The following is a 27,155-nucleotide window of genomic DNA, read 5'->3' on the forward strand; positions in this document are numbered from 1 at the left end:
GTAACACTGGTTAATAAAATTATATGGGTTTTAGTTATACAATTTTATAATACAACATTTGCATATTGTATTGTGCTTACCACCTCAAGTCAAGTCTCCTTACATCAGCAAAGTTTTTATAATAGTATTGAAATTAAACTGGTTCTAATCAAGAAAAGACCAGTTTTAAAAAAATGTATTTTATTGATTTTTCACAGAGAGGAAGGGAGAGGAATAGATAGCTAGAAACATCTATGAGAGAGAATCATCGGCCAGCTGCCTCCTGCACACCCCCTACTGGAGATGTGCCTGCAACCAATGTACATGCCCTTGACCGGAATCGAACCTGGGACCTTTCAGTCCGCAGACTGACGCTCTATCCACTGAGCCAAACCGGTTTCGACCAAGAAAAGATCAGTTTTGGTTTAAATTAATTTTAATCTCTAAGTAGCCACTATAAAAATAACTCAAGAGATTTAAGATGGCAGCCAGCAGGATAGCAGTGTGGGACTGAGAGGGGAGTGTGTGTACGTATGTAGGTGTACGTGTGTGTGTGTGTGTGTGTGTGTGTGTGTGTGTGTGAGAGAGAGAGAGAGAGAGAGAGAGAGAGAGAGAGAGAGAGAGAGAGGGAGAGAGGGAGAGAGAGAGAATATGAGTGAGGGACAGTTAGATCCTGCAGAAGTCTCAGGGCCTGGCAGACCAGGTTCTCCTGGATGGGGAGTCCCTGCTATTGTTGCAAGCACTGCTGGGGAGTCTTAGCTCTGGCACAGAAACCACTCAATCTTCAGGGGAGAACTGCTGGGACTAGGAGCCCAGTCTCACCACCACCCAGACTGGCCTTAGAAACCATCCCAGACCCTGGAGCCAATCCGGCCAAAGAGTTGCTACCTTATCTGAAGACATGCAAACCCCAGCCTCCCCAGAGCACGCAACCTTCCTACCAAGCCCGGTGCTTCAGCTGCAGACCCTGAACTATAGTGCCTCGGCTCCTGGACCTCTCAGCAAGTCTCGGAGTGCACACTTCTCCTGCCAAACCCACGTTGCTTCAGCAACACCCCCAGGATGCCTGCCTCCCCAGATACAGGTTCCAGGATCTCTGCAGGGATTCACAGAGTGACACCACCTGAGTAACTGACCACATCAGCCAGTGTCGCACTACCTCAGTAGCTGGCCCTGGGATCCCCGCAATCCTGCCATGGGCTCTGGGACCCCACAGTAAGATGCATGCCAATGAGACCTCAGGCAACCCCTTTCACAAGAGCCGGAACTACAAGCACATCCACAATAGCTGACATGACAAGGGGGGAGGGGGGGACACACACACGGACGGACACACGGGGGGGCGGGGCGGGTGTGTGTGTGTGTGTGTGTGTGTGTGTGTCACATTGTCAGACAACTTGTAAGGAGACTACATCCATTATTAAGAAACTAAAACTTAAGATCCAACTACATCAGGAAAATCCAAATAACTCAAGAAGGGGGTTCCCCTAGAATGCACAGCACAGGAGATCTGAAAGACCAGATACCTAGGACTATGGACCCCCCCCCCCCATAAAAACAAAACAAACGTGGGTGGCATAGCAGCTGGATCTAAGTCATAAAAACATATAATGGCACAGCAAAAATGGGGAGACAAAGAAACAACCCCCAAAGGAGAGGAAATTACCAGAAAAGAATCTAAGTGAAATGGAGGCAATTAATTTGTAAGAGAAGGAATTCAGAGTAACGGTTATAATGATGCTCAAACGTCTGGATGACAAATACACACAACTCAGTGAGAATTTTAAGGAGCTGAATGAGAATTTCACCAACACGAATAAGCATCAAGAGGAAATGAATGACATTCTATATAAAAAAATCCTGATGTGCTAAATGTCTGGTTGTACATTCAACTAATAAAAGCATAATATGCTAATGATATGCTAAATCCACTCAACTGTTCGCTACGATGTGCACTGACATCCAGAGGGCAGATACTCTAACTGGTAGGTTAGCTTGCTGCTGAGGTTTGGCCAATTGGGACTGAGTGAAATGGGCCGGACACACCCTGGAGCCCTCCTGCGGTTCCTTCCCAGCCCTGATTGTGCATCAGTGAGGTCCCTTGGGCTGGCCTGCGTCCTCTTGCAACCCAGGACTCCTCAGGGGATGTCAGAGAGCTGATTTCAGCCTGGTGGCAGACGACTGGTTGCTATGATACACACAGACCACCAGGGGACAGACATCAATGCAGGAGCTGCCCCCTGGTGGTCAGTGCACTCCTATGAGGGAAGTGCCACTCAGCCAGAAGCCATGCTCAGGACTGGCAAGCACAGTGGTGGTGGCAGGAGCCTCTCCCGCCTCCACAGCAGCACTCAGCCATCAATTGGATATCCCCCAACAACTCCTGGACTGTGAGAGGACGCAGGCCAGGCTGAGGAATCCTCCCCCCTGAGTACACAAGTTTCATGCACTGGGCTTCTAGTAGCTGCAATAAAAAAAAATAAAATAAAGGAAGATTTCAATAGTAGACTAGAAGAGGCTGAGGACTAAATCAGTGAGGCAAACAAACAGAAATGAAAAAAAAAAAAGCTAGGGCAGCAATGCTTATATCTGACAAAATAGATCTCAAAGTGAAGGCCATAACAAGAGAAAAGGAAGTCCACTTTATAATACCAAAGGGGTTGATACAACAAGAAGATAAACAATGGTAAACGTATAAGCATCCAATAAAGGGATATCCAAATACATAAAAAAAGTTCTGGAAGATCAACAGCAACACAATCATAATAGGTGACTTTAATACCCTATTGATGTCACTGGATAAATCCTCAAGACAAAAAAACAGCAAAGAAACAGTAATCCTAAAGGACTCACTAGATCAGATAGAACTAATTGATATCTTCAGAATATTTAACCTCAAAACTACAGAATATATATTCTTCCCAAGTGCACATGGGATATTTTCAAAGATAGAGAACATGCTAAGACATAGGCTAAATCTCTACAAATTCTAGGAGACTGAAGTCATATCAAGCATCTTCTCTGATCACTTCCCAGTGCATGAAACTTGCAAGCCAGCCATGAGCACGACTTCTGGTTGAGTGGCACTTCCCCCGTGGGAGTGCACTGACCACCAGGGGGCAGCTCCTGCATTGAGTGCCTGCCCCCTGGTGGTCAGTGTGCATCATAGCAATGCATGAAATTAGAAATTGTAATAATATAAACACAAACAACCAAACACATGGAAACTAAATAGCACACTTTTAAACAACGAATGGGTTACCAAAGAGATCGAAGAAGAAGAAAAAAAAAAAGCATCCTGGAAACAAATGACAATGAAAGCACAACAACTCAAAATCCATGAGACAGTGTTGCTTACTTTCACTACTCCAGTTCAATGTAGCACTAGAAGTGCTAGCTGTAGCTATCAGACAAAAATAAAAGGCATCCAGCTTAAAAAGGAGGAAGTAAAACTTTCACCATTCGCAGATGACATGATACTGTACACAGAAAACCCTAAGGACTCCATAAAAAGCTACTAGATTTAATAAGTGAATTCAGCAACATAGCAGGATATAAAATTAATACCCAGAAATCTATGGCATTTTTAGCTTATCTAATGAAAGAGTAATATGCAAATTTTCCATCACTCCAACACACAAGGTGGTCACCCCCATGTAATCAAAGATGGCACCCCCTTGTGGACACAAGATGAATGCCACAAGATGGCCAGCAGGGGATTGCAGTTGGGGGCAACCAGGCTTACAGCGGAGGGCAGTTGGGGGGGGGGGGCAGGTATGAAGGAGAGGGTAGTTGGAGGGGGGGGGGGGGAGAGGCCATCAAGGGAGGGCATTTTGGGGGGAGACCAGGCCTGCACGAGAGGGCAGTTGGGGGTGTATAGGCCTGCAGGGGAGTGCAGTTAGTGTTGAATGGGCCAACATGGCAGGCCAATTGGGAGGTGACTAGGCATGGGGGTTTGGGGGTAACCCATGCTTGCAGGGGAGGGTACTGGGGGAGACCAGGCTTGCAGGGGAGGTCATTTGAGGATGACTGGGCCGGCAGGGGAGGGCAGTTGGGGATGACCAGATGGCATGGGAGTGCAGTTAGGGGCAATAAGGCTGATAGGGAAGGGCAGTTAGGGGCAACTGGGCTGGCAGGAGAACAATTAGGAATTGATCAGGCTGACAGGTGAAAGCAGTTAGGGGCAATCAGGGAGACAGGCAGATGAGTGGTTGGGAGCCAGCAGACCTAGATTGTGAGAGGAATGTCCGACTGCCCGTTTAGGCCCTATCACACCAGGATCGGGCCTAAACAGGCAGTTGAACATCCCTAGAGGTGTCCCAGATTGGAGAGAGTGCAGGCTGGACTGAGAGACACCCCCCTCATGTACGAATTTCATGCACGGGGCCTGTAGTATACCAATAATGAATGCTCAGAAAGTGAACCCATACAACCTCATTTTCCACTGCAACAAAAAAGCTTAGATATTTAGGAATAAACCCAACCAAGGAGATTAAAACACCAGTACTTGGAAAATTACAGGATAGTAAAAGAAGAGATAGAGGAAGACATATGTTAAGTGTAAGAATATACTGTGTTCATGGATTGGTAGAATCAACATCAGTAAAATGGCCACACTACCTAAAGCAATCTACAGTTTCAATGCAATCTTTATGAAAATACCAATGGCTTATTTCTCAGACCTAGGAACAGATATTCCAAATATTTTTATGGAATCAAAAAAGACCCTGAATAGCCACAGCAATCTTGAGAAAGAACAAAGTTGAAGGGATCACAATGCCAGATTTCTAAGCCACTGTACTCAAAACAGCATGGTACTGGCACAAGAGCAGGCATATAGACCAATGGAACAGAACAGAGAACCCAGAAGTCTACCCAAGCCATTATGCTCGATTAATATTTGACAAGAGGCAAGAGCATACAATGGAGTCAAGACACTCTCTCCAATAAATGGTGTTGGGAAAATTGGACAGATACATGCAAAAAATGGAATTAGACCCTCAACTTACACCATACACAAAAAATAAACTCAAAATGGTTAAGAGACCTAAATGTAAGATGTGAAACCATAAAAACCCTAAAAGAATCCATAGACAGCAAAATAGCAGACATTTCTTGTAGCAGTATCCTAGGACAGTGGTTGGCGAACTCATTAGTCAATAGAGAGGCAAACTGTGGCTCCTAAGCCACATGTAACTCACGAGCTGCAGTTTGCTGACCACTATCATAGGACAATGAAACTAAGGAGGAAATAAACAAATGGGACTACATCAAAATAAAAAGCTTCTGCACAGCAAAAGAAACCATCAACAAAATAAAAAGAGAGCCCAGTGCATATATAGTTAGCGGGATGATAAAAATGGTACAAACACTTTAGAAAATCACTTGGTAAGTTCTTAAAAATATTAAACAGAATCATATATAGTAAAAGTTTAATATGCTAAGTGTCCAGTCATCGGTTCAACCAATCAAAGCATAATATGTTAATGATATGCTAAGGCCGCTCAACTGCTCGCTATGATGAGCATTGACCATCAGGGGCAGATAACTGAGACCAGTCTACCAGTCGCTATGACATGCACTGAGCACCAGGGGCAGACCCTCCGACCAGCAAGTTAGCTTGCTGCTGAGCCAATTGGGACTGAAAGAGACAGGCCGGACATGCCCTGAGCTCTCCTGCAGTCCCTCCCCAGCTGGCCAACCTCCCACATACCTCTCTGGCTCCCTCTCTGGCTCCGATTGTACATCAGTGGGGTCCCTTGGGCTGGCCTGCACCCTCTCACTATCCGGGACCCCTTGGGGGATGTTGGAGAGCCATTTTTGGCCTGATCCCATTCAATTCAGGAGCTGCCCCATAGTGGTCAGTGCGCTCCTACAGGGGGAGCACCGTTCAGCCAGAAGCCAGGCTCATACCTGGCAAGCGCAGATGCAGTGGTGGGAGCCTTTCCTGGCTCCATGGCAGTGGAACATCCCCTGCAGCTCCTAGACTGTAAGAGGGCACAGGCCAGGTTTAGGGTCTCCCACCTCCCGAATTCACAAATTTTGTGCATTAGGCCTCTAGTTATCGTATAAGCAAGCAAGTTCACTCTTTAGATATATATCCAAAAGCATTAAAATCATATGTCCCAACAAAACTTGTACATGTTTATAATAGCATTTTTCATAATAGCCAAAAAAGTAGAAATGTCCATCAGTGAATGGAAAAACAAAATATGATATATTTAAACAATGAAACATTATTCAGACATAAAAAGAAATTAAGTACATATACATGTTATAACATGGGTAAATCTTGAAAACACTATGCTTAAGAAGTCAGGCACAAAGTTCACATATTATATTATCCCATTTACATGAAATGTCCAGAAAAGGCAAAACTCCATAGAGATAGAGAGTAGGTAAGTGGTTGCTAGAGGATAGCACAAGGGGACAACTGGGTGTGACTATTAACAGGCACGGGTTTCTTTTGGGGTGACAGAAATGTTCTGGAATTAAGATTGTGGTGATGGCTGCAAAAAAATGTGAATATACTAAAAACTAAATTTTGCACTTTGTGGTATGTGCATTATATCTTAAAAAAATATAAATCTAACTTTTTAACATGTCATATGAGATTCTATGTTTTGCATAATTTCCTTTTAAGCCCTATATCTTGTTATTCCATCTTTTCCAGCAAAACTGATCTTGCAATTCTACAAATAAACAAATGATGTTATTTCAAAGCCTTTATATACTTTATTCACTTCAGTTAAACAGCTTTATTTTTTCCTACTGCAGCTAATTTCTATTAATTCTTCAGGTGTAATTTAACTATCACTTCCTCCGAGAATTTTTTTTTTCAACCCTGTCTTTATGTACCACACTCATATGACCAGATACTAGGTTCCCTTATACTTGCCTTTGTAGTATACTTATTTCAGTACTGGTATCATAGTTAAGTATTTAACTTCATAAGTCCTCACTTAACATTGACAATAGGTTCTCTGTGATTTCAAGTAAAACAATGTATAATAAAACTAATTTTACTATAGGTTAATATAAACAAGAATTAAGATAATGACTTGGCATCCTATCAATGTTATAATGGAAAAACAATGAACAAATGAGTTATTCAAAGACCTGTTGTACTAAAGCAATTATTCCTAAGGTTCATTCTAACTTTAAAATTGTAAGGTCCTTTTCTTTTCACCCAAAACTGTATATTGAATCAGGCCCTACAATAAAAAAAAAATCAGTGGGTCTACAAAGTCATTATATATAAACATTATAAAAATAAAAAGGAAATTGTCACCTCATTTAGGAAATTTCCTATCTGGGATGTGGGAAACAACTCACCACTTCCTACTTATAGTTGATTAGGCAGTTTTCCAATCTCTTGCTAACTAATGCTATAGAGAGAAACAAACATACAACTAAAACACCAAAGACTTTGTCCTCTGGAATATAGGAAAGCATTTAGAAACCAGACAGCATTTAGAAACCTTTTAAAAAAATCTCAGATACTACTCCTCTAATACCCCCCCCCACCCCCATTGAAGATGTGAAATCATCTGACATGTGAAATTAGATGGATCAAAGATAAATTGCTATTTTCCTTGTGTGTTTATTTTCACAAATAACTCAATATAAAATCCTATAAAACTATAGCCAGTTGAAAACAAATCCTTTTTTAAAATAGTTCGCTTTCTGACAGTTATATTATTTGGAATAATTAAGTCAGATGCTACTAGGATTTCATGAATATAGAAATTTAAAATGTATAACCCTTTAGAAACACCTTGAAATGAGGGCACTTGGAGTTTTTCTTTATGTGCTTCAAGAGTCAAATGGAAAACCCCAAATAAATAGTTTCTTTTCATGTGGAGAGTTTCCAAAGTACTAATCACCTCAGATGTTTTCATAACCACTTGGGAGTTTAACAGGTGGTGGTATGAAATCTAATTCCTTAAAGTAGATTTGGTTTTCTCTAAACCAAGCATTCTCAAAAAGAATGACATAGCCCCAAGCCATTGAAATTGGTTCCAGGAAGAGAGTGGAACAAAGAAAATATTCTTTAATGCTTATTTACAGAAATACACGCAATACATAAGCAGTATGTATATTTGAGACATTAAAATTTCACAAGGGCAGGCAATTAGGAAAAAAAAGTCTAAAAATATTCCTTAAGGCTGTAATCATGAAACAAAGGTTGAGAACACTTTGGAATGAATGGAATGTAATAATATAGTTAACCCTTCTCATAAAATATGGTTATTTGTGCTAGCATACACTGGGAAAGGAATCATGACAGATCATATATCGATAGTTCATGCTTTATAATAAGATATTACACTTTTGTGTAGTATACACTTGAGAAAAGGCTGTTAAAAGGCTAGATTACTTCTATAACAACTGTTCATATGCCACTTTGGGCAAGCTAGACTTTCCATTTTAGATTAGACTTGGTGTATTTACAATAGCTTTATTTTTGTCCTAGAAGTTCTAAAATAATGTTGTAAGTAGTTGACCACATTCATGTACATTTATCATTACATATATACTAGGAGCCCAGTGTGCGATTCGAAATCACACGGCGCCACCCATCCTGGAGTCACCAGTCCAGGTTATGGTGTCCCAGTTACTTTGCATATTTCTCTATTTTACACACACACACACACACACACACACATATACAGTATATATATGTGTGTGTGTGTATATGCGTGTGTGTATATGTATATGTGTGTGTGTAGATACCTATATACACACACATATATAACACACACACATATATAACACACACACATATATAACACACGCACGTTAACTAGTTATTTGCCTACAAAAAAGCTTAACTGAGAATTGTAAACAATTCTCAATTATAATAATAGGGAAAATTTTAGGTACGAACTATTCTAAATCTCAAATGTCAGAGTAAAAATACAAACTAGACCAATTGTCTATTATAATAATACAAATAATTACTCTTTTACTAAAATTAACTATTAATTATTGCTCCTCCTTATTTCTAGAGGTAACTTTAGAATAAAACAACTGAATATTTTGTATAAACTTAGTGGCAAACATGTTCAAATAAGTAATAAAGTATGTCTGAATGTCCTTTCTTCTTAATACAAAATTGTCTTCTGCCTGCTCTTCAGTGAAGGTAATAAGAAACAAAATACACTGGAGAAACATAACTGGAAAAGGGAAAGTAAAAGTAAAATTCTAACTACCGTATTTTTTGGACCATAAGACGCACTTTTTCCCCCCCAGAAGTGGGGGGGAAAAGTCCCTGTGTCTTATGGTCCAAATATAGCCTACACATATACTTTAAAAAAAAAAGGTTTTTTACTTGCCCGGCTCTGTGTGGTCTCTGTGTGCTTACCCGGCTCTAAAATGGTTCTAAATGCTGCTGTTTACTTTACAGGGTTGATTACATGTGTTTATGACTGTGATGTTGGGTTTTAATGCACATAAAATATTTTAGGACACTATTTGTTTCAGAATCTTTTTTTCTTCATTTCCCTTCTCTAAAAACTGGTGCGTCTTATGGTCCAGAGTGTCTTATGGTCCAAAAAGTACGGTATATATTAAGGGTATTCAAATTTTAGGAATTAGGTTGCTGAGTCTGGTCTCTTCCTGTTTTAGAGAGAAAACGTAAAAAAGAGAGGCACCTGGCCCAGGTGATTTGGTTGGTTGGGCATTATCCCGTGCACCAAAGGGTTGCTGGTTCATTTCTCAGACCCAGATTGTAGGTCTGATCCCTGGTAGGGGGCATGGAGGCAGCCAATCAATGTTTTGCTTACATCAATGTTTTTCTCTTTCACTCTCCCTTCCTCTCTCTAAAAATCAATTAAAAAATCTTTTTAAAAAGGGTGCCTGATGAAGAAACCAAGTGATAGCAAATCTCCCTACCTAAAAATATCTCTTTCACAGTGGTTCAATGATCCTAAAAAAATGTAAGTAATTCAGTCTTAGCTTATGACACATTATATTGCTAGTTTCACCAGTAACAAAATCTCGGTTAATAAACAAGTTATGATGAACTAGGACTCATGTATATACAAATACAAAGCAAAGGTGGTAAGACATTAGGACTTACTTCATGGGAGGATAGAGGTTAGAGGAAGCATTACCATTTCCATTGGGGAAAATTCTGCAAAATTTCAAGGAAGAGGTGAATCTTGAAGGATGGCTGGCATACCCCAAAGAAATTGATAAAAAAAAAATATATATAAAGAGCATGTTTGGGGGACATGCCCAGTTTGGATGAAGCACAATCACAATGTATGTGACAGAACAGTTGGAGATACAAAAGAAAAGACAGAATGAATAAGATCATAAAAAGTTGTAAATGTCAGCAATGACAGTATTATCTATAATAATAAAAGAATAATATGCAAATTAGTCACGATGCCCTGACATTAACAACGAAACAGCAGGCTGTGTGGGGGTGGCCAGCTGGCAGGAGGGCTAACGAAGGATGACCAAGTGACTGACCAGTAGGCTTTGTGGGGAAACAAGGCCGGCAGGGGGGTTAGTGAGGTACGACCAAATGATTGACCAGCAGGCTGCGTGAGACAACCAGGCCGGCGGGTGGAGGGGGCAGTGAGGAATGACCAGGCTGGCAGGGGCCAGTTGGGGGCAACCAGGCTGGCAGAGGGAGGCAGTTAGAGGCAGTTAGGCAGGTGAGCAATTAGGAGCCAGTGGTCCTGGATTGTGAGAAGGATGCACGACTGCCCATTTTGGCCCAATCCCTAGTATTGGGCCAAAACTGGCAGTCGGACATCCCCTGAGGGGTCCTGGATTGGAGAGGGCCCAGGCTGGGCTGAGAGGACCTCCCACCCCCACGAATTTAGTACACTGGGCCTTTAGTGGTAAATAATATCATAGTATGAATAAACATAATCTGAATAAATGACCAGTATTATTCAGTAGATGAAGGTGAATGTTCTGATCACAGTTATATTTTGTAAATATCTATTAAATATCTGTGTCTTGGTGATATAAAGTTGAGCAGGAACAGGGGCTCTTGACCTTTTGGGGAGGTGCGCCAGTCACATTTCTGTTTGCCTTTGAATCTACTATTCCCACTTTTTCTGCGCTGGAAACCTGACCCCACACAGAATGCTTCCTAGGCTCCATGTCAGCTGGCTTCTGACTGGGTTCAATAAATGGAAAGCACTGGTACAACACTGAAGGGCTGTTGGAAGAAGCTACACTTTCTTCTTCCATTTCTTCTCTGCCTTGGCAGAATCTCCTCTTTGACTATTACTCCATCACCAGACAAGTTATACCTTCCATCTTCCACATAACGAACCCAGCTTCTGGGCTGCCTAACCTTTCCTTGTCCTGACAATCTTAGTGGTTTTCAGGTGTTGCTACCCTCTGAGCTGGCTCACTTAACGCATTGCGGACCAGTAGTTTTATTGCTAGCTTTACCTAGTGGTCAGATAAGTTTCTATTGAATGAGTACAAAAAATGTTTTACATAAATGTTAAAGGCACGCTTTAAAATTAAATACCCATTGCATTTTGAAGTTATTTATTACATGTTTTTAAAAACTATCTTTTTAAAGTATGATACCTTATAAAACACTGTGTAATATGAAGCGAGAATTCTCGTGATCTGACCACAATATGTTAAGCTGCTCTTAGCTTTTCTACCACCCGTATAACCAATTCCCTCATTAAATCCCCCCATCCTATCCTATACAATAAAGGCTGATATGCAAATCGACTGAACAGCAGAATGACCTATCACTCTGAGGCATACTGACTATCAGGGTGCAGACCCTCAACGCTGGTGGTTAGTGCGCTCCCACAGGGGGAGCACTGCTCAGCCAGAAGCCTGGCTCAAGAGTGGGACTAAGCTTCCAGATGTGAGAGGGTACAGGCTGGGCTGAGGGACCACTCCGCAGGTACACAATTTTGTGCACTGGGCCTCTATTGTCAAATACTAAGACTGGTTTCAATTTTCCTGAATGGATGCTGACTCATACAGAAAGGAACAAACCTATTTAGGAATCTAAAGAAAGTTCTGGCCCAGTGGTTGAGGTTTAACCTATGAACCAGGAGGTCATGACTGAATTCCTGGTCAGGGCACATGCCCAGGCTCCAGGTTCAATCCCCAGTAGGGAGTGTGCAGGAGGCATCAAATCGATGATTCTCTCCTCATTGATGTTTCTCTCTCTCTCTTTCTCCCTTTCTGTCTGAAATAAGTAAAAGTATAGTTGTTTTTTAAAAAGGAAGTTTTGGACACCTCACCCATAAAACACACTACCTGCACATAAACCTTTTTAGATAATTTGTGGGACCCCAGAACTTTTTAAGCTTGCCCATTAACCTCAGGTTAAAAGTACTGAATCTGACATAAAGTAAATTTCTAGGGGAAAAAAAAAAAAAAAAAAGCCTAGAAGGTACCCTGGCTTGTTTGGCTCAGTGGGTAGAATATCTGCCTGAGGACTGAAGGGTCCCAGGTTCAATTCTAGTCAAGGACACATACCTGGGTTGCAGGCTCGACCCCTGGCCTGGTCAATGCATGTGGGAGGCAACCAACTGATGTGTCTCTCTCACATCAATGTTTTTCTCTCAGCTTCTTCCTCCCTTCCATTTTCTCTGAGAATCAATGGAGGAATATACTAGGGATGAGGATTAACAGCCACAGCAACAAATTCTAGAGGGGAATAATTGTAATAGTAATAGAACAACGTGAATGTAAATAAAGCCACAGAACTGTACACTTAAAAATCACTAAAATGGTTAAATTTTGCATGTTTTCTAAGGGGAAAAAAAAGGAAAGCAAATATATAGCTACCATAAAACATGGTAAGGGTGTACTAACAGAAGTAATGTATAATGCTGTGGAAACATTTAAGAAGTACTAACTATACCTGCTGGATGAGGTTTCAGAGATTACGTTTGACCAGAACAATGAGTGTAAATACTTAGGAAGACAGGGAGAATAGAATAAATGCTGCAGGCAGAGGGAACAGAATGCATAGGAAAAAGCGGAGTAACAGCAAATAGTCTGGTATCCCTGAAGCACAAGTCAGATGTTGAGAAGTTGAGATGAAGCAGAATCAGTTCCACAGAGCACTTTGTATGACATGCTGATAAAAACAAACTGGTGATTCCAGAGGCAATAAACAAATTTTGATGCATTTGACTTGTGCAATAATTAAAGAATTTCCAGCAAGGCAACAGCTGGGAGTAACTGATTAGCAAGAGCTGTTTAAATGTAGTGAGGTACAAAAGTCACTGCTGTATGTTGAAAATGAAAGTTAGCCCTAGCAGGTTTGGCTCAGTGGATAGAGCGTTGGCCTGTAGACTAAAGGTTCCCAGGTATGATTCTGGTCAAGGGCACATGCCAGTAGGAGGTGTGCAAGAGGCAGCTGATCAATGAGTACCTCTCATCATTGATGTTTCTCTCTCTCCCTTCTTCTTTGAAATCAACAAAAATATATTTAAAAAAAGAACAAAGTTAGGTGAGCAAGTAGAGCAACTAAATATAATTTATTGTTCTTTGAATAAATTTGACTTGTGAAAGGATGAAGGAGCATTAGATAGAATGTGAGGGGGGTGCAGTGAAGTGTGTGTGTGTGTGTGTGTGTGTGTGTGCGCGCGCGCGCGCGCGCACGCATAAGGGTAAAAATCCTAATTATATGAACTCTAAGGGGGAGAACTCCCTTCCCTCTATTCTTAGCATTTGGCAGTGTCAAAACATGGCAGACACCCGAAGATTTGCTGAAAGAACAATATAAAGGAAAAAGTCCAACATCAAGAGAGGGGCTGAAGATGGGGAGGGAGTACTGACAAGAATCATGAGTGAATAATAAACCTGTTAATATTTTAAGTCACTAAGTTTTGTAATTGTAGGTCTTTACATGCTGATATGAGCTTCAAGATACATGAAAAAAGCAAAAGCAGTTAATGCAAGAAGATTTGTTACATATTCTTTTGCACAACTTGAAAGTTTTGGTTAAGTGCACAGTTGTTTCAACTTTAATAGGAGGTATAGTGTGAATGCTTTAGGTAGATTTTGTTTTGTAACAGAAAAGATGAATAGCAAGACTGAGAAGCAATGACAAAAATCCAAAAAAGAATAATAGGAGGCATATTGCTAGGATAAGTAGCAATCAAAATGGAAAGTGAATGACAAAGAACTAGTTTAGGATAAGAAACAATGCCGACTGACTGAGTCCATTCGGAAAAAAAGTAGGAAGTCAAGCAGATCAGCCGGTTTGTGGAGAAGAGACTCACAAGATGGTGTGAATTATTCCAGTTAGAAAATCAAATTGCTTTTGTAAAACCAGTGGTTCTTAACTGAGAGTGATTTTTGCCCTTCAGGGAACCTACCGTCAATATCTGGAGACACTTTTTGTTGTCACAACTGGACAGAGGGTGAGTGGAGCCCTACAGACATCTAAAGGATAGAGGCCTTGGATGCTGCTGAACATCCCACAAATGCACAGGACAGTAGGAGATAAACAATTATCTGGCACAAAATGTCAATAACGCCAGGTCAAGAAATCCACTTGAAGGCTGTGGTTACTGGATTATCAAACTGCCCAAACTCAAAAATTCTTAAAGTAAACACTGCGTGGAGGGGGGCGGGGGGGAATAAAGTATGTCAATATGATCATAAACACTGTGAAAGTCTACTTTGGACTGGATTACATGCAAGTCTAATATCACAAGATATAGATGTGGGTTAACTATGGATACTCAGTTCTGGTTAAGTAGGCAAAAGATTGGCCAAACATTTAACAAAAGTATCAGTTTAAACTTAAGTCATGAATTTAATTTATCAAAAAAATGGATGATGGAATCACTTTGTAGTATTTCCTGCAAAATGCGTCTATCAAAAGCCCAGGCATTTCTCTGGACACAGATGGGTATTTTAAGAACAAGACAGCCAAAGCCGGTTTGACTCAGTGGTAGAGCGCCGGTCTGCGGACTGAAAGGTCCTAGGTTCGATTCCGGTCAAGGGCATGTACCTTGGTTGCGGGCACATCCCCGGTAGGGAGTGTGCAAGAGGCAGCTGGTCGATGTTTCTCTCTCATCGATGTTTCTAGCTCTCTATCTCTTTCTCCCTTCCTCTCTGTAAAAAATCAATAAAATATATATATAAAAAAAGAAGAAACAAGACAAACGGGCTTCCCTAATAAAACGACTGCAGACACTATGGGAAGCTCCATCACAGATGTTTACCATTTACTTTCAGGGGTGTCGAACACGATGCCTGTAAAATCCCTGGCTCGTGTTTTGAGTTTCATGCGGCTCTCGTCCCCAGCAGTCCAATCCTCTTTGGTCTTTCGGGGTGCAAACCACAAAACCTTGTTTCCCACACAGAGCACCTCGACCACGGGCCCAAGGAACCAAAGCCTCCGCAAATGGAGGAAACACGAACCAAGACTTAGAACAAGTCACCTGAAAGTCATTCCCCGTGTGAAGTTTCTTGCCAGTTCCGTCCCTTCCCCCCCCCCCCCTCAAAAAAAAAAAAAAAAAAAAGGAATTCCTTCTGTTTTAAAATATGCAACTGGCATTTCAAACCTCTACACGGGGCGACCCACTGTGGCGGGTGGAAAGAGCTCACACCATTCGGCCCAAACGCGTCGTTATTCTAAAAGCGAGTTACGACAAGGAGGGCGTCGGGAGGAAGGTCTTTCCATCAGGCTGGGGAAGTCCTTATTATTATTATTTTTTTTCCTATTTGGGTCCCAGCCCTGACCAGGGAAAGCGCACCCAAGGTCGGAGAAACACGCAGCCTCCCGTCACGTCGACGACTCGCCCGCGGGGTCTCGGGGCGGCGCGCGGGCCCGCCCAGCCCTGGCCCCGGGCGGCCTCAGGTGTTCCGCCCGCGCTCCCTCCCCTCCGCGCCCCTCGCCCCGCCGCCCCCCCAGGAGAGGCGCCTCCACACACAAAAGAAGCGAAAACGGCCGAGCCTCCAGCTGAAGAGGAGTCGCCGTGGCCGCCGCCGCGGGGCTGAAGGAGTCGGCGGGGAGGCGAAACCCCAAAGTTTCCCCACCCGGGGAGAAGCCTTTGGCCCCCAAGGTCTCCCCGTCCGGCGGAGCTGGTCCCATATCCCCTCCCTCGCTCCCCTCGGCGGCCCAGCTTACCCAATACCAGCCGGGCCACGTCCGAAGGCAACAACATACTCGATGCCGCGGAAGGGACCGCAATAAGACACAAGGCTCGGGGAGAAGCCAGCCCAGCGACGGCCGCTGCGCCGCATCTCCCGGTTCCAGCGGCGGCGGCACGGAACCCGCGGCCACTGGTCCCGCCCCTTTCGCCCCCCGCCAGCCAATCGCGTTCGCGGGAGAAAGAAAGGCGCCGAAAGGAAGCCCGCCTCCGTGCTCCTGGAATGTGTCGTCACTTCCGCCCTCTTCTCTGGAGGATGTGGGGGGGTGGAAGGGGGCGGCGAGGAGGCGTGGTGCAGGCCCCGGAGCCCCGGCCCCCCGGGCGAGCCCCAGGGGCCAGGGCGCACGCCATTGGCGGGCACGGCGCAGGCGCCTCCGCGGACTTGCCCATGTTTATTTGGGGGGAAAAGGGGGAGGACCCAGGCCTGGCCGCGGAGGGAGAGATGCTGACGCGCATGGGCAGACGGGTCCCGGCGCCGGACAGCCTCACTTCCTGGCAGGACGAGGGCTGCGCTGTCACGCCGGGTTTGAACCGGAAGCGGGAATGGTGCGTGGAGAGCGGACTGCAGCCTCTGCGGCCCCGGGCTGGGGCGCCAGAAGCGGCGATCTGGGCTGCAACCATCGTGCCCTCCGGAGATTGCCCTTTGGCTGTCGGAGTCCGGCCGGAGGGGCGCGAGAGCCGTGCAGTCGGGGAATTGAGGCTCCCGAGCCTCCTGTCCTGGGCCCCCTTGGACGCGCCATCTCGCGTCCTCCGGATGGCGCCCCTCTCTGCTCCTCTTTCCTGGGCTCTCCGAGCCCCCAGCTGATTTAGCCACCCACCTTCCTCTACATGCCCCGGGGACCCCGATTTAATTCGATGGCTAATCAATTTTCTCCCCCTCTCGTCATTAGTTGCAATCAGCGAGCATCTGTTGAAGGGTGAACCGCAGTTGCCTGGGCTCCGCAATCACCCCGCCGGAGGCCACCCTTTGGGACGCCGTCCGCTGTGGGACCACGCGCCCCTGTCTTCCTCGGGACCATCCTTTCCTGGGGTGAGCATTCAAGAGCATTCGCTGTCGTTTGGATCCGGTACAGATCAAGGAAAAAGACTTATACAATTCAGGATGGAGATGTGGCAAAAGAGTACGGTGGTAGTAGAGGGGTGAATGAGGTTCTCTGGAAACAGCCCCGGACATAATCAGTTCAGTTTGGGCGGAGATCTCCCAGTGATGAATTGCTCTGGAGGGTGGTAGGAGCTTTCTCTGCACAGAAGGCAAAATGTGGGTAAAAGGCACAAAGTGGAGACGGTGCCTGAAGCTCAAAAGTGGGGTGTGGTATTAAATGGGATAAAGGCGGGCATTTCAACACATCGAAGTCATAGGAATGGATGAGATCACACTGGGGTAAAATAAAAATGAGAAGTCAGGAAATAAGGATGTTCTTTTGGGTGTGAGTGGAAGAACCACCATCAAAATGGACTTAGGAAATAGAAAGGATAATTGCTAACGGTAATTTATTGAGCATTTACTGTGTTCCACCCACGGTTGAACTGGTACACGAATCCTTGCAGTATCTCTTTGAAATAGGTTCTAGTATGCATTGTTTTTTCATTTTATCATTGAGAAAAGTGAGGTGAAGAGAGAGTAGCTAACTTTTCCAAGGTTCTACTGCTTATAAATAGTAGCACCAGTACAGTCTGAGTACAAAGCCCACACTCTTGCCACTCGAAAAGAATGGCATCCCTTGCCGGAACTGGTTTGGCTCAGTGGATAGAGCGTCAGCCTGCGGACTGGGTCCCGGGTTCGATTCCGGTCAAGGGCATGTACCTTGGTTGCGGGCACATCCCCAGTAGGGTGTGTGCAGGAGACAGCCGATCGATGTTTCTCTCTCATCGATGTTTCTACCTCTCTAACCCTCTCTCTTCTTCTCTGTAAAAAATCAACAAAATATATTTAAAAAAAAAAGAAGAGAATGGCATCCCAAGGGCTGGATCATATTCAAGAGATGGGATTTGTCATCGTTGTCAAATTCTGTAGAGATCAGCATTGGGTTTGCCAATTCAGAGGCTGTTACTTAGGAAATAAAGATCATTCAGTGGCATGCTGGGAATGGAACCTAGATTGTTCTGAATTAATGACTTGGTTGAATTCAGCTTTAACTGATGACACTCTTATTGTAGCTGCTTGCTCTGGTTCTTTTGGTTGCCTTTTCCATCTTAGGACCTTAAAATCTCTGTCCTCCAGCTCTTTCTGTGATTAGCACAAGTTCATTCAGATCTTGGCTTTATTGTAACATCCTCTGAGACATGTTCCCTAACTGTTTATAGAAAACTAGAGGTGAGAACACAGATTCATGCACCAGTGGGGTCTCTCTGGCTGGCCTGTGGGGAAGGAGTCCCGGATTGCAAGAGGGGGCCAGCCAGGTGGAGGGACGCCGCCAGTGCATGAATTCGTGCACTGGGCCTCTAGCATGCATAAAAGGTCTTTTAGGCCTTTAATCTCTTCCCGCCCTTCCCCTCCCCCTTCCCTCTGAGATTCATCAGTCTGTTCCATGTTTCCATGCCTATGGTTTCCACTCCTGCTGTGAGTATTTCATAGCTACCAGTTGGATGGTCGTACAGTCAGCTGGTCACTTAGGTTTTAATATCCTATATAATATGCAAATTTAATATCCTATATAATATGCAAATTGACCCTCAGGCCCTCATACAAGATGGACAAGATAAGACACTGTCTTATTTTCAGGGAAACAGGGTAGTTGTGACTCAACGAGGGTAGGATTTGTGTCTATTTGGTACATTATAAATCTAGATTCTCCTAATATAGCACCTTGGACACAGCAGTTGCCTAATAAATATAGTTTCATGCATCATTGAGTAACATTTCCTGTTTATATAGATAATACTGAACTGTTTCATTTCTTAAAAGTTATCAATCTTTGAGAAAATGAAGAAGAGAAAAAACAAGTTCAGAAAGGCCATAGTTTACAAAAGAAGCTTAGAGTTGCCTCTTCCTGGAAATGTCACATGTTTAGTAAACACATTTCCCCCCCATTATAAATAACATCTTTAGTATATTTAGGAATAAAGGTGCCTACTTTTATGGTTCTTTGAATATTGCTAAAGTGTTTTATTTTTCTTACTGGTTAATCAAGAGTACTTTAAGATTGAGCAAGAAGGAGTAAGAGTCCTAGATACAACCATAGGGGATGGAGAAACAAAAATTACAGTCCTGTTCTGATCAAGTTTATAGTCAAATGAAAAATACTATAAGTCAGTAACATCCTGCAACTCCCAGCAGAGTAAAGGGGGTTGTAATGGTGTTGAAAGGGTCAGAACAACCAATGAATACTAATGGAGAAGGAAATTAGAGCTACCTGCCAGTGAACTAGGAAGTCTTATTAGGTAGTTTGCCTTCACTGCAAGTGTTTGAAGAAAGGACAATAACATGGTAGGAGGAATTTCTTCCTTTGAAGGAGGATGGGACATGATCGCTCATTTCCTCCCACTTTTAAGATTCTGTGAAATTAAACATGGGCTGATAAATATACCTGATCCTGGAAGATCAAGTAGAACATAGGTGGATGTATAGGAAAAGGATTTTCCCCATCTTTTCTCTTGCGATATATATGTAAGTGTAGGTATCATAGACATAATGGGCATGTTTTTCTTTGTTTATTAACAGTGTGTAACAGAAATGAGCCTTTTTTATAAAAAGACTCAAATACTGAAATGTTTTTCTTCCAAGATACTTTGGAAGGTTACCAAAGGAAAGTTTGATTACCAAAGGAGGAGGGCTACTGCAGTGATATTACGGCATAGTAGAATATAGTTAACCTTTGACATTGGCAAAGGATATCATTATGGCTTATAATTTCCATCATTTCCTTTTAAAACAAGAATACCATTTTTTTCCTGTTTTTATGTAGTATTAAATGAGAATCAAAAAGCCAGTTAGGATGGGAACTCTATGCAGGGCTTCCTAGCTCTCATGACCTGCGTATCAATCCCAAAGCATAAGCAATTTAAGTTTTTGGCTCAGCTATATGAGGTCATTACACATAGAAAGGGTGCTTTTAAATAGATGGTCAGTATTAAATCCTTAAATGCTCTTTTCCTTCATTTTTTGCCTGGCTATCTTTCATTCATTTTTGTGTTTCAGTTTAAATGTCGTGTTTCTTAGAAAAGGTCTCAGAAAAATAACGTAAACTATAACTTTCATATTTTTATCTTGCTACTGCACACAAAGTGCACATTGCATGTTGAAGCTTCGCTGTGATACATACTAAGAAAACCTCATTTAAGTACGGAAATGTTAAGAAAAACCATCCTGCCCTTGATCACAATATGCCTCTAGTTGTAGAGTTAGCTTTAACCATATGTTAATGCCACAGTCTGAAATAAGTTTATGTATGTATTGTTTTTACAGACATTGATGTTTTCTGAAATCCTGAACCATGAGTCTAGCACTTAACGATCTGCTTATTTGCTGCCGCCAACTAGAACATGACAGAGCTACGGAACGAAGGGTAGTAAATTACTTCAATTTAGTCTTTGTTTGAAATAAGTGTGTGATTGGTGACCCATTATTGTGCTCTATTTTTCATTTTCAGAAAGAAGTTGAGAAATTTAAGCAGCTGATTCGGGATCCTGATACTGTTCAACATTTAGATCGGCATTCAGATTCCAAACAAGGGAAATACTTGAATTGGGATGCTGCTTTTAGGTATTTTATTCTAATTTTTGAAAGTATATTTTTATTGATTTCAGAGAGGAAGAGAGAGGGAGAAAGAGAGAGAAACGTCAGTGATGGGAGAAAATCATCAGTCAGCTGGCTCCTACATGCCCCCTACTGGGGATTGAGCCTGCCACCTGGGCATGTGCTCTGACCTGGAATTGAGCTGTGACCTCCTGGTTCATAGGTCAGTGCTCATTGAGCTACACCAGCAAGGCTCTAATTTTATTTTATTGTATTTTTTATTTTTATTTCTTTTGTGATTTTTTTGGGGTCTATATCTAGATTTTATTTATCTTTGTCTCCTGTAAAATGCATATGAAGATGGCGCTTAATATTTAAAACATAATAAAAAATATATATATATTATTATTGATTTCAGAGAGGAAGAGAGAGGGAGAAAAAGAATCATTGATTGCTGTCTCCTGCATCCCCCCTACTGGATCCCACAACCTGGGCATACGCCCTTGACCGGAATAAAAACTGGGACCTTTCTGTCTGCAGGCTAACACTCTATCCACTGAGCCAAAGTGGCCAGGACTAAAACATAATTTTTAACAGAAGTTTATATAGAGACAGAGTTAATTTTAAATCCCTTTTTCAGTAAAATGTCTTATGCATATCTCACTCAAGATTAGAGAGAATTCATTTCATATCAGTTAGTTCATAAGACTATTTCAAGTTAGAGAATAAGGTCAAGTTATGACAAGTGTGTTATTATTATTTAGACATCTAAATATTACTTTAAGTAACTGCCAGATGTTAAGTTATAATAGAAAAGAGAAAGGAATTTTTGAATAATTATATATGAATGCAGTTATACAAATAAAATTCAGGCATATCATTGGAAAGCTATAATTTGTTGCTGGACTGGTGTGTCGGAGAATTTATGCATTAAGAAAATTTTCAACTATTCATTTATAACTAGAAATAGATTGTAAGACTTAAAAAAGATGGATAAAACGTTAAAATATAATACTGGGAAACCTGAAACATTTATAGACGAGAAAGTATGATTATTTACTTAATCTCTAGTGTTTAGAACAGATCATTTCTTTTTGCCTCTTATTTGGTATTAGATTGAATATTATAGATTTCAGTGTGGGTAACATGAAAAATGCATGCTCTTTTTGTTGTTATTTAATTTACTTCAGATACCACAAATACAGTTACTATCTAAAGATGAATACTCACCAAAACTGGTTTGGCTCAGTGGATAGAGCATTAGCCTGGGGACTGAAGGGTCCTGAGTTCGATTCAGGTCAAGGGCATGTACCTTGGTTGCAGGCACATCCCTAGTAGGGGACGTGCAAGAGGCAGCTGATCGATGATTTTCTCTCATTGATGTTTCTAACTCTATTCTTCTCTCTTCCTCTCTGTAAATATCAATAAAATATATTAAAAATAATAAATAAAGATAAATCCTACTCTTTTGCATAAGCTGATCAGGTAGACCAAATGTGTACCTGGCATGCCCAGTTAATCATAAATAACTTACAGAAAGGCTTTATTTAAATCCTAGAAACATTTCCAACTACCTAGGAACAACATAGGTTATGCACAGAATAACAGAAATAGGTAAGAGAATTGAGAGCCTTTAATATCACTGCAAGTTTTTTTGTTTTGTTTGTTTTTTTGTTAATACTTTCCCAAGGATATTTTTCCATTGATTTTTAGAGAGAATGGAAGGGAATGGAAGAGACAGAGCAAGAAACATCATTGTGAGAGAGACACATTAGCTGGTTGCTCCTGTACCCACCTATCAAGGGCTGGGGATTGAGTTGCAACCTGAGGTATGTGTCCTTGTCCAGAATCAAACCTAGGATCCTTCATTCTGAGGGCCAATACTCTCACCACTGTGCAAAACCAGCTAGAGGGCCAATACTCTCACCACTGTGCAAAACCAGCAAGCTTTTAACATATATACACTGAATGGCCAAATTATTATGATCTCTGAACGCATAATAATCTGGCCACTCAGTGTATATTCTATATAATAAAAGGCTAATATGTAAATTGTCCCCTCGACCAGGAGTTGGGCCAGCAGGCAGGCCGGCCAACCACCCATGTCCCCTACCATATAGATGTAGATATAGATATACTGAGTGGCCAGATTATTATGCATTCAGAGATCACAATAATCTGGCCACTCAGTGTATATAAAAGGCTAATATGCTAAGTGTCCAACCATCTGACCAATAGTTATGACATGCACTAAACACCAGGGGGCAGATGCTCAATGCAGGAGCTGCTGTGATGCATACAGAGAAATGGCACCATGGATCTGGCACCTATAAAGCAACAGTTAGCTTTCCCCAAGTGGTACACAGGCCACCACCCCAGAGTGACAGCCCACCAAATCGCAGCCAATGCTGCCGAGACCTCATGGCACAAAATGCAGCCCACGGCCCAGCCCAGAAACAGTCACTGTGGGTGCCAGGTAATGATGTCACAACAATGCCGGCTTCCTCTCCCTAGCAACAACTAGCCTCGCAGTTTCTTCAGCCCAGGAACACAACTTGTTTTATAGCCAGGTGCAAACATTTCATACTTTAACCAAATGTTTGTGAAGCGTTTTCCCATGCCTCATCTCATTTGATCCTAGTTGACTAGTGCATGTGCAATACATATAAAACTCTTTGCTAGTACCAATTGAATGCATGTTTTTCAATCTGTCATTGTTGATCATGAATTTCGATGACTTTTTTAATAGAGAAAGGGAGAATAGCGATATTAAAATATTCTAATTTCCCTCAATGTGCACAAATCCATGCACTGGACCTCTAGTGATAAAATAAAGCAGGCATTAAATAAAACAATAGAAAATCATGGAGTTTAGAGATTAAGAACAGACCAGATTCTAAATTAGTATTCTGGGGCTAAGGCATTGAAAAAGAAATTTATATCATTTAGTAGGCACATTATTGAAACTATGATTCATAAGATGTTCTTTATGATGACCTGAAGGACTTTTTGAAGCTATTATAATAATTTAAGTATTTAATTTAGAGTTTTTGAAATTCCTTTTTTTTCCCCCTGAAGATTTTTACAGAAATATATTCAGAAAGAAACAGAATGTCTGAAAACAACAAGACCAAATGTTTCTGCCTCAACACAAGCCACAAGGCAGAAAAAAATGCAAGAACTCAGTAGCTTGGTTAAATATTTCATCAAATGTGCAAATAAAAGTAAGTGCAATGTTATAAATAATTGGCTTCATAGGTTATTGTTGCATGAGTTTGGTCTGAATGTGCTGAAATAAAAGTTGAGTGCTAACTCTTAATTTATAGTACATATCATGATTTTTAATATTATAGGATATAATTATGGTAATTAATATTTGTAGTATTTTATGTAAGCATGAAATGATATCATCATCTCAGGGATAAGAGGATTAAAAATTATTCAACAGCTATTCTTCTTGGATTGCTTCTTTAAGATATTTGAAGTTAGCCCATATATTTCCCTTAAGTCTTCATTTTTGTGCTAAACAGACCTACTTCCTTCATTGCAGAGTATGACTTTCTTCTGAATATTCTTCAGTTTAATTAATTCTACCTCTCGTAAAGTGTGGGACTTGATCTTTAGGTATGCTCTAATTGGTACAGAGTAGAGCAGGACTTGACATCTTTTGTTGTATACTTTTACTAATGCTAAGATCACATTAGTGTTCTTAGTAATAAAAACTCACACTCTTTTTAAAAAATATACATATTTTTATTGATTTCAGAGAGGGAAAGAGAGATAGAAATATTAATAATGAGACAGAATTATTGATCGCTGTCTCCTGTATGCCCCCCACTGGGGATCGAGCCCACAACCCAAGCATGTGTCCTGACCGTGAATTGAACTGTGACTTTCTAGTTCATAGGTCAATGCTCTACCATTGAGCCACACCAGATGGGCAAAACTCACACTCATAACTAACAGTGTACTTACTATTGATTAAAAAAAAAAAATACACCGAAAATATTTTTCTGCTGATGAGACACATCTCTCCCATTGAGCTTGTACCGTTGGTACTCTGAGTAGTTGATATTTTTGAACAAAAATGCAGGGTCCTAGTAGGCTTATGTAAGGAAAGGAGTTTTACACAATGATGAAAAACTAGAATCAGAATTTGTTTAGGGACTCTTGGGGTCAGACTTTGTTTACTCTTCATAGATAAGGACATGGCTTTATGATACCAGGTTTCATTTAAGAATCAACAAAGCCCAGCCTAGCCAGTGTGGCTCAGTTGGTTGAAAAGTGGTGCTTGTATTTTTCCTTTAGGTTTGACTTTGTAAGTTGAACATCTTTAATCTTAAAGTAAGAACCAGGGCATTATTATCATGTCATCTAACTTCTTTGTTATTTTTTTTAATATACTTTATTGATTTTTTTACAGAGAGGAAAAGAGAGGGATAGAGAGTTAGAAACATCGATGGGAGAGAAACATCGATGAGCTGCCTCCTGTACACCCCCTATTGGGGATGTGCCCTCAACCAAGGTACATGCCCTTGACTGGAATCGAACCTGGGACCTTTCAGTCCTCAGGCTGACGCTCTATCCACTGAGCCAAACCAGTTTCAGCACTTCTTTGTTTTTTCAAATGTTGGGAGGATTGATGGGAATTTAAACACAGATCTAGTCTTTGCCAGACCTGCTTGGCATTGGTATACAAGGTACAATGAAAGAATCAGAGATTAGGATAAAAGAGGCAGCTGGGAAGGAACCAGTAAGCAAATATTCTTCATTCCTCAATATAGACATTTGTCAACTTCTGTACAAAGTATAGACATTCTAAATAATAGGAAATCCCACTGTGAAAAATGTTAAGTTCCATGAGGTTCCTTACAAAGCCTTTGCAGCCAGCTTATTTGTCCTTTGGAGGTAGGTTAATTAAAAAAGAAAGTCAGCTTAACACATGTATATATGTATATATCCTCCTCCTTTATAATAAAGAGGTAATATGCAAATTGAACCACATGAACTCACAAGATGGCTGCCTACAACCAGGGCAGCAGGGGGTTAGTGAGGGACAGGACGACCAAATGACTGAAAAAGCAGGCTGCATGGGGCCACCAGGCCAGCAGGGAGGTTAGTGAGGGACGACCAAACGACTGAACAGCAGGCTGCATGGGGCAACCAGGCCAGTAGGGGTGTTAGTGAGGGACTCCCAAACAACTGAACAGCAGGCTGTGCGACGCGACCAGGTTGGCAGGGTGGCAGTAAGAAGTGACCAGGCCTGCAGGGGTGGAATTAGGGGCGACCAGGCTGGCAGGGTGGGTGCTGTTGGGGGTGACCAGGCCAGCAGAGGGGGGCAGTTGAGGGCAACCAGGCTGGCGGAAGGGCAGTAAGGGTTGACCAGGCCAGTGGGACGGGAAGGGGAGGGCAGTTAGAGGAGACCAGGCAGGGAGGTAAGTGATTAGAAGCCAGTGTTCCAGGATCGTGAGAGGGATGTCTGACTAGTGGTTTAGGCCCCATCCCTGGGATCGGGCCTAAACCAGCAGTTGGACATCCCTCAAGGGGTCCTGGATTGGAGAGGCTGCAGGCTGGTCTGAGGGGACCCCTTTTCCCATGCACAAATTTTGTGCACCAGGCCTCTAGTATACATATATATGTTTATTGATTTCAGAGAGGAAGGGAGAAGGAGAGTTAGAAACATCAGTGATGAGAAAGAATCATTGATTGGCTGCCTCCTGCATGTCCCCTACTGGGGATCTAGCCTGCAACCCAGGTATGTGCCCTTGAATGGAATCAAGCCCAGGATCCTTCAGTCTGCAGGCAAATGCTCTATCCACTGCTCTATCTCCTGAGCCAAATCAGGTAGGCCTGTCAGCTTAATTTTTTCAACACTTGTTAAATTATTAGAGGAAGGAAATACATTGGGATTAAAGCCATAGGGAATTGATTTTATTCTGATATTAACTTACATATTTACAGAGGCCCAGTGCATGACATTTGTGCACTTGGGTGAGGGGAGGGTCCCTCAGTCCAGCCTGTGCCCTTTAGCAGTCGGGGGGGTGGGGATGTCTGACTTTGGGGGGGATGTCTGACTGATGCCTTAGACCTGTTTCCCACAGGCCTAAGCTGCATTCAGACATCCTTAGTGCTGCTGTGGAGGCGGGAGAGGCTCCCGGCACAACTGTTGCACTCAACAGTGTTCAGTTCAGCTTGTGGCCGAGCAGTGCTCCCCCTGTGGGAGCGCACTGACCACCAGGGGGCAGCTCCTGTGTTAAGCATATGTCCCTTGGTGGTCAGTGTATGTCATAACAACCAGTTGGTCCACTGTAGGTTGCTTTGCCCTTTTATTATATAGGATTTAACATGTTAATTAACTACTATTGGACAGTCACTGG

The 27,155-nt window shown here is 42.3% G+C and overlaps 2 protein-coding genes across 4 annotated transcripts in view; one reads left to right on the top strand and one right to left on the bottom strand.

The window, feature by feature from the left end:
* Nucleotides 1-16,259, bottom strand: part of LOC118712979 (protein NPAT) — a 58,110-nt gene extending 41,851 nt beyond the window's left edge. The window contains exon 1 of the mRNA XM_036427301.2: nucleotides 16,082-16,259. Coding sequence (XP_036283194.1) covers nucleotides 16,082-16,118 — 37 coding nt within the window. The 5' untranslated portion in view covers nucleotides 16,119-16,259. The remainder of the gene's footprint in view (nucleotides 1-16,081) is intronic.
* A 252-nt stretch (nucleotides 16,260-16,511) lies between these two features.
* ATM (ATM serine/threonine kinase) overlaps nucleotides 16,512-27,155 on the top strand; it is a 111,519-nt gene continuing 100,875 nt past the window's right edge. For 2 of the 3 annotated variants that reach the window (XM_036427292.2, XM_045577833.1), the window contains exons 1-5: nucleotides 16,512-16,649; nucleotides 16,994-17,133; nucleotides 20,509-20,608; nucleotides 20,693-20,805; nucleotides 23,857-24,002. In XM_036427292.2, coding sequence (XP_036283185.1) covers nucleotides 20,537-20,608; nucleotides 20,693-20,805; nucleotides 23,857-24,002 — 331 coding nt within the window. In that variant the 5' untranslated portion in view covers nucleotides 16,512-16,649; nucleotides 16,994-17,133; nucleotides 20,509-20,536. Of the gene's footprint in view, nucleotides 16,650-16,993; nucleotides 17,134-20,508; nucleotides 20,609-20,692; nucleotides 20,806-23,856; nucleotides 24,003-27,155 lie in introns of those variants that run through there. The other variant, XM_045577831.1, reaches the window with a different exon arrangement.

Source organism: Pipistrellus kuhlii, unplaced genomic scaffold (genome assembly GCF_014108245.1).
Source record: "Pipistrellus kuhlii isolate mPipKuh1 unplaced genomic scaffold, mPipKuh1.p scaffold_m20_p_9, whole genome shotgun sequence".
Classification (NCBI taxonomy): domain Eukaryota; kingdom Metazoa; phylum Chordata; class Mammalia; order Chiroptera; family Vespertilionidae; genus Pipistrellus; species Pipistrellus kuhlii.